This window comes from Peromyscus californicus, unplaced genomic scaffold (assembly GCF_007827085.1).
Source record: "Peromyscus californicus insignis strain IS unplaced genomic scaffold, ASM782708v3 Scaffold_7__1_contigs__length_154581171, whole genome shotgun sequence".
Lineage (NCBI taxonomy): Eukaryota > Metazoa > Chordata > Mammalia > Rodentia > Cricetidae > Peromyscus > Peromyscus californicus.
The window spans coordinates 66,268,759-66,276,809 of record NW_026294595.1 but is presented as its reverse complement, the minus strand read 5'-3'; the positions used below and the strand labels follow the sequence as shown (position 1 = coordinate 66,276,809).

The 8,051-nt window shown below is 50.9% G+C and overlaps 1 protein-coding gene across 1 annotated transcript in view; it reads left to right on the top strand.

The window, feature by feature from the left end:
- The first annotated feature begins 758 nt into the window (after positions 1 to 758).
- The window catches only part of Ptprj (protein tyrosine phosphatase receptor type J), a 162,438-nt gene continuing 155,145 nt past the window's right edge, over positions 759 to 8,051 (top strand). The window contains exon 1 of the mRNA XM_052723411.1: positions 759 to 1,120. Coding sequence (XP_052579371.1) covers positions 878 to 1,120 — 243 coding nt within the window. The 5' untranslated portion in view covers positions 759 to 877. The remainder of the gene's footprint in view (positions 1,121 to 8,051) is intronic.

Genomic DNA, 8,051 nt, shown 5'->3' with positions numbered 1-8,051 from the left:
CCAGTAGTATCTTCATTTTATACAAGAGCAAAGGGTGGTCCAGCGAGGTGGAGCATCGCTCTCCAGGTCACAACTAGGGTTAGTATATAGCACAGCTGGGCTTGCCATATGCCAGAGCTGGGGCTTTAATCACTGGACCAGCTTCTGTGCTGGTTCTCTGACTTCCCAGCCCATGTCTAGGGGAGAGAATAGAATGCATGGAGGCTTCCAGTAGTTTCGGGGTTCACCCTGTCCTTTCCCCAAAGCCCAGCCACGGGCCAAGCTTCACCGGATTACGGTCTAGAAGCAAGCATGGCTGTGACCTGGGCAAAAGGCGCACTCAACCCGGGGCCAGGGAACGAGTCCCAGGCTGGGGAGTCCGTAGTGACCATCCGCACTGACTGGTGGCTCTGGAACAGTAGAGCAGCGTCCCCGGTCCCGAGTCCCAGGAATGTGGGAGGGCTAGGCGGGCAGGGAGGGGGCGCTTCCTCTGGCCGCGGGAGGGGAGACGCCGGAGCGTGCACCGGGCCCGCCACCGCCCACTCCCCGCCCGCCGCCAGCTCGCGGGGGGCGGGGGCCGCGGCGAGAGGGCGGCGAGGGGCCGCGGAGCACGGCAGCCGCCCGGCCCGCCCGGGCGGGAGGAAGCGATGAATATTCAGAGGGGGAGGGGAGGAGAGGGGGCCGAGCGCTCGGCGCGGCTCCCTGCAGCCCGAGCCGCATGACGCGCGGAGGAGGCAGAGGGAGCAGCCGGGGCCGCGGGAGCCGGGAGCCGGGCGCCACGCGCGGGGGGTGGGCGCCGCTCGCTCCGCCCCGCGAAGCCCCTGCGTGTCTAGGGCCGCGGCCGCTCCGCGCCAAGCGCGCTAGGCTCCGCCGTGTGGCCGCCGCCGCCGCCGCTGCCATGTCCCCGGGGAAGCCCGGGGCGGGCGGAGCGGGGACTAGGCGGACTGGCTGGCGGAGAAGGAGGCGGAGGCGGCGGCTGGAGGCGGAGACCAGAGCGCCCGGCTTCGGGCACACGGCGGGGCGCGTCCCGGGCACGTTCCAGGGCGCGCAGGGCATGAAGCCCGCGGCGCTGGAGACGCGGCCACCCCCGCGCTCGCCCGGGCTCCTCTGGGCGCTGCTGCTGTTGCTACGCCTGGGCCAGGTAAGCCCTTCGGGTGGGCCTGGGCGTGTGGTGGGAGGACGCGGGCCGGACTGGCATCCCCTGCACCTGCCCGTGTGTCACCCGCTCGAGGATTATCCGGTAAGGTGCTGTGGATCGCGGTGCCGGGAGCCTTCCTCTTGGAGGGGGCTGCTGGGGATCGGCCGGCCTCCCGCTCCCGCCACCGAGCTCCTTCCCCGGTTGCCGGGTGCCAGGGGGTGGGCGGGATCCTGCCCCCCCCCCCCCCAGGGTGTCCCCGCGGTGCACCGATGACTCTCTGTGGAAGCCCCCGCGTGGGCTGCAGGCGGCGGTGGCCCGGCCTTTGCCGGAGCTGGTCACATCTGGCCAGCGCGGGCCCAGCTCGCGCGCCGGAGGCGGCCGGAGGGGGCGTGTTTGCGGAGGGCTGTGGATGCGGAGCAGGGCCGGCCTGGCCGAGCCGAGGCCGACCTCCGACCTGGCTTGGAGGGGGTCCGAGCGCTTGGGCGGAAGGGCAGGAGCGGTGGCCCGGTGCTCGGGGACAGGGCCTGGCGCAGGGCAGTCGGGCGGTGGGCGAAGCGCGGGACCTCAGGGTGGAGGGCGCTGTTTGTAGGGAAAGTTCCCAGCCCTGCCAAGGTGGCCGCTCACAGGCGTCCCTGGAGGCTGCCGGCCTTGTTCTCATCTTCACGCCCGAGATGGTGCTGGCTTTTCTGGGTGTGTACTCGTGCTTTGTGGGTGCTAGCTGACCCCCGCCCCTCCCAACTATTTTTTTTTCTTGCTTCACTTTTTCGGTAATGTTGCGCCTCGAATATTGGATCTTTCCTTTCTGTGGTATTTCCATGGCCCGAGAAGTGATGCAGGGCAGTTGGGGGGATATTCCCATTTCGCAGATAGGGAACTAAGGGAGAGAAGTGAAAAAAGAGTGGAATCACCCAGCGGGTGCTTCGGGAGCTGAGCAAGCGAGTTCTGCCTCCCAGCCTTCTGGGAGCTAGCTGGCTGTGGTCTTGAACCCTGCAGCGGAAAGTGGCCTGGAGGATGCTCTTGTCTTGCTTTTTGCTAATGAAAATCTCACGTACTTTATAGAGACCAGCTCCAAGCAGACATTGAAACACAATTCAAGTCTTGGCTAGGGATGGAACCTGGCTTCAAGGGAAAACTTTGCACGCGCACACACACAGATTTTGTCTGAGAGGAAACATAACGCACTTGGGCAGCAGAGCTGGCAGGCAGAAGAAGGGAGCCTGAGCCTGGGGGCTCCCCTCACTCTCAGCAGGAGTCACTTAGAGTTTCTAAAGCAGGATTTGCACAGGTCTCAGGGAGGCCTGGAAGGTGGTGTGACCCCCAGCAAATAATTCTCTACTGGAGTAGGTGTGAGAGGAATGCCAGTGTCTAATGAAGCATCAAGGTTGAATTTGCCTATTTTTCCTCCTCCCGTCTTCAGGAGGAAGCATCTGTAGAGTGAGGTTGGGGCCACACCATGGCTTCGTAGGAGTGTTTGTAGGGTTTCAGATGGACAGTGTCTAAGAGAATTGTGTAAACATCAGAAATTCACTTTTCAGATAATGCTTTACCAGATGGAATTGACATTAAGGGTCAGTGTGTATGGGTCGTCTTCATCCTGTCCCTGTCAGAAGTTCATGCACAGTAGTCTTTGAGGTTAAAGGAAAAGAACCGTTTGTTTCATACTTGAAGTCCCCCCAGCACCCCCTTTCCCAGGAATTCACTATTAGAATAGGGTGGCTTCAGACCCATTGAGATTCGTTTACCTCCCATGTCCAGGGATGGCCCTGTCTTGATATTCTCTTGTAAGAAAGTTTATACTGTAGAAGCATTTGATCTACTTTCCCTTTACTTTAATTTGGCACACACACACACACACACACACACACACACACACACACACATACGTATAAGTTGCAAGCTGTGCTTTGAATCAGCAGAAAGTATCTTGGGTGAATTTCTTTCTTGCTCAATCCTTCCTTGTGCTTCATTAGCGTGTTGCTGCTCTCCCCTTGCCTGGTGTTTGGTTATTTCCTTCCTCTGTAGTGTGTTCTGTGGAAACCCAAGAGTACTGGCTGCACAGTCTTTGGATTTATTACAAAATAGGAAATGTAAAAGGTTTTGTGAAGAAATATCTCCAAAAGCTCACATTCAGCAGTTTCATTCTGATAATAAGGATTACGGGGAATGGGTGCCCCACCCTGGCTTTGTGTGTGTGTGTGTGTGTGTGTGTGTGTGTGTGTGTGTATGTTGGGGCTGGAACCCAGGGTGGGGAATATGCTGCAGATGTCCTCTACCACTGAGTTACATTTTCAGTTTTAAATCAATGCCCTTTAGAACTGACTCAAAGATAGTTTCGGGGGCTTGGAGGATGGGTCATTGAGTAAGAGATCTTGCTGCACACGCCTCAGGACTTGAGTTCAAATCCCTAGTGCTCACGCATACTGTGGGTCATGGTCATGTGTGCCTGGAACCCTCATACTGGGGCCAGTGGCGATGAGAAGATGGCTGGGCCTTGTTGGCTACCAGCCTCCTGTAGATTGTGCAAGAGACCCTGTCTGAAAGGACTAAGATGGAGTGATAGATCAGAAGACTCACTGTCCTCTGCCTTAGTGTGAGCACAGGTGTCTGCATCCATACACGTGTGTGTGTGTGTGTGTGTGTGTGTGTGTGTGTGTGTTATCCTGATTGACATATTTGCAGTTCTTCTCAATCCCCATTTTTTTTTTTAAAGAAAAAAAAGATAATTTTTTTTTTGAGACAAGGTTTCTTTATGTATCCAGGCTTTTGTGGTAGAACTCATGATATAGACCAGATTGTCCTTGAACTCACAGAAATCTACCTGCCTCTGCTTCTCTAGCTTTGAGATTAAAGTTGTGCATTACCATGCTTGGTGATAGCTCCAGGTTTTGAAGGCAGCTCAAACTTGTTGTATTTAGTAGATGAGGATATTGGAGTCGAGAGAAGTGAAGTTACTTGGCAAAGGTAAGATTATAAAAAAGCCCAGAGTGGAACTTGAGTGACAGCCTGTGCCTAGCAATTTTGGCTGTATTTTCTCTGTGGGTACAGTGCTGTGTTACTGTGTATGCTGCAGACTGCTTACAAATTGAGTTTAAAAGTCAATTAGACCCGGCTCTCAACTATCTCCAGCTCCAGGGGCTCTGACCTTCTCTTTTGATCTCCACAGGCACCCACCCATACGTGGCAGACAGTCACTTAGTTAGACACACATACACATAAATAAGATAAAAATAATGAATCTTTTAAAAGTCAGATTGAGGTATTTTTGAAATTTATTTGTGTAGGAAATAAGAGGGGATATATTTGATGGTCTCCCTAATAATTGATTGGTTTTATGAGGCTTCTTTATTAAAGTGGGAAAAGAAAGAGAGGTCACAGAAAAGGCCCAGCTCTGTTTGGACACTAATGAGGACAGGGTGTGGAAACTGGAGAACTGAGATACCGGAAGGCTCAGGACTTAGTAGGCCCGGAAAAGCCATTTTTGAAACTGGCATCTCACTCCCTCTCTCCAAGACAGGAAGAGCAGTCCGAGATGACTCTAGGCGAGGACTTTCATGGTTGTGTTGTCTTAACCGACCCTTTCTGGGTACGTTTTTACACACTAGTTTTGGTTTTTGTATGTGTTAGGCAATGTGGCAAAGTGAGCTCTCCTTCCCCTCTTGAGACATATAGCCCTGCTTGACCCAGTCTGCTTTAAAATACTAGCAGTAGTAGTAATAGTAATAATTAGTAATAATGGAAACAAAACAGCAGTCGCCCCTTGGTTGGTCTTCCAGGGTTGCTTTTTGCTTTGTTTTGTTTTCTTGCTTCCTGGTGGATGATAAGTTTGTGTCTTTATGTATCATGGCTAATCCATCCCCTTGATTACTTTCCTGCTTGAACCAGAGTACACACACTAAATATTTTGGCTCCTCTAATAACTGCTTTTAAAATTCTCACAGGAGTGACTTTATTTTTGTTTTGCTTCAGAACAACAAAGGAAAACCCAACGGTTCTGTTTTGTTTGCAGACAGTTTAAGAAAACAGAGCAAATTGGTTTATGGTTAGTCTGTGACTTTGGGCTAACTTCAAGTTCAGGCCCAGGACAAAGATGACCAGGAATAACCAAGCTTTTCTGAGCAGAGAGAATCCTGGCTCCGGAGTGAGCAATTTTGGTCAGCAAAGAGGTTATTTAGCTCCTAAAAGTAATGCTTGAGGCTGAGGCCGACTTGCTGGATGGCTGTAGCCTGGCTTTTGCCAGTGCATCATAAGTAATTACTTCTTAGTTCATTCACTTCTTGGCCAGGGGAATTATTTTGAGTGCCGGATAAGATGCAATTTTCTGTGTATTTCTCTTCTAACATCACGCCACTGATAATATTGTAATTAATAGGTAGCATTAGGTGTGGCAGGTACTGTGTTAGGGCTTTTAATGCTTTATTGCATTTGACCATTGCAGAAGTTCTGGTGGGTGCTGCTGCTCACGTTCTCATTCTGTTGTGAGAAAACTGAAGTTCACAACTCCTGAAGAGTCTTAAGTAGAGCCAGGTCTCCACTGTCCCAGTTTACTGTCCTGTGCTGGAGAAGGTTTTCAGTGTGTAACAGCACTGATGAGGGACTTCTGAGGCGAGAGATGGTAGGGCTGATGTTGTTTTGGAGTCTGTGTGTCCCAAATCATGTCGAATTAACTAACACCTTCAGGAAACGCTTGGCTACTTAGGTTTCTTTGGAGCCCGAGTTTGTATACAAAGGCACACCTGCCCTGGTGTGGCCAGACTGAAAGGGGAGAGTCTGAGTGTGAGTTTTGCTCTGTCACTCAGTAGCTCCATGAACAGCAGGCAAGCCAGTCACCCTCTGTGACTCTTCATTTCCTTATCTGGGAAATGGAACTAATGCTTCCTGCTTAGCTGGGTGGTGGAGGGATCAAACAAGATAGGACAGACTCAAGTCAAACCTAAAGCCTGGTCCGTTTGCTGGCAGTGGCTGCTGCTGTTCTGTGTGTGGGTGTGTGTGTGGGGGGAGGGGGTTGCAGGGTGGGAAGGGAAGAAAGGGGCCTCAAGTCAGTTTCTAGAACAAATAGTTGTCAAATGTTTCCCAAGAAGTTGTTTTTTTAAAAAATACGTTAGGAATTATTTTAATTAGCGAAACAGTATCTGTAAATTGTATCAAGCCCATGTTTATTGGCAGACTAGGCTGCATATGGGGTCATGATAAGGAAATTGGTTTAAATATAATAGTGAATCGGAGGAAGCAGTCTGAGTAAATGATCATGGAAGTATGAGGTGGTTTTTGTGAAACTACACCGGTGATAAATGCCTGATTTGGGGGCCAGTCCCTGAGTAAGGTGATCCTGGGGAAGAAGAGCCTGCTCTCTTACGGGCTATGAAGGTGGGAAATGATTGAGCTCCACACCAGCTATCTAGTCAAAGTGATGTTGGCCACGAGTGTCGTCCCCTGTTAACCCTTTAGAGAAAAAGCTGGTGCTGGATGTGCCAGAGAGGGAATGGTGAGGAGGGGCAGAGGGTCCCTGGGTGGAGACCCCTAGAAGTGTCAGAAATCTCTGGCCAGCAGAGTCTACAGCGGGTTTCTCACCGCCTGGTAGGGCTGGCTTTCCAGTGGCTTTTCTGGTGACCCCTCAGAGGACAGGAGCTGTAGGAAACTTGTTATTACTTCCTTATTAGTGACAGCTGTAGCCATCCTATTGTCTCAGAATTTCCATGGCATGGAAATGCCTGGGTTGGAGGTGGTGGGGACGAGACCAGCAGTGCAGCTCCCACAGAAGCTCTAATTTTAGCCATGCAAATAATTTTCAGTTCCACTTTTCCTTCTTCCTGTTAGAGGGAAGCTGTGCCCTGCTGCTGTTTCGGAGGCTTGGGCAGACAATGCCCTGATTATGTCACAAACTAGCTGCTTCTCCAGGGCAGAAGTGGGGTGCTTGTTTTTCTGGGTAGATGTGCCAGGGGCCAGCCCAGGATCATTTCGTGCCTTCTGAATAACTGAGCGAGTATTAAAAGTTAGCACCAGCACGGACCTTAGAGTAGTATTCTTTGTTGGTGGCGGGTGACAAGACCCTTAGTAGAAGGGAAGAATCTTTTTCCTAAAGGAATGAATACATGTGGAATTTGGCGTCAAGTTTGAGGAGTTTTGTAGGTCATTTAGTAGACTCTTTTTTAGTTTTTTTCTTGTATTTGAAACAGGATGGCCTTAAACTTGGGCTCCTCTGGGTGCAGTCTCCTTAGTGAGGTTTACAGGTACACGCCGCCATGCCCAGACTTTTGTTCTCTTTTTCTGGTTTTCGAATAGGGTCTTGCAGTGCAGTGTAGCCTTTGTTAGCCTGTAATTCACTATGTATGCCAGGCTGGCCCTGAACTCATAAAGATCTACCTGCCTCTGCCTCCCTAGTGCTGGGATTAAAGGCTGTACCATCTAGCCTTGCCATACCCAGCTTTTAACGAACTCTTCAGAGTAGATTCCCCCCTCCCCCTTTTTGTGGTGCTGGGGTTGGAACCCAGGGCTTCTCATGCCTTGAGCAAGCACTCTCCACTGAGTTACATCTCTAGCCCCTGGACTTTTAAAATTAAATCACCTCTGAAGCCCAGGTAAAAAACCCTCCAGTGTAAACCTGTGTACAGTAGACCTTCTATATCTGTAGTCTTTCTGAGGTTTCAGTTACCTGTGCTCAACTGAGGCTAGAAATAGTAAATAGAATATTTTGAAAGAGCAACCACATTCACATAATTTTTGTTAGAATGTATTGTTATAACTTTCTATTTTTTATTAGTTTATTGTTGATAATATCTCACTGCATCTAATTTATAAATCAGATTTTATCATAGGTATGTTAGATAGGAAAGAACATTATATATAATACATGTGGAGGCCAGTGCCATCTGTGGTTTGAGGCTTCCACTGGGAGTCTTGGAATGTGGGGACCACTGTAAGCTTAGAAAACGATCAG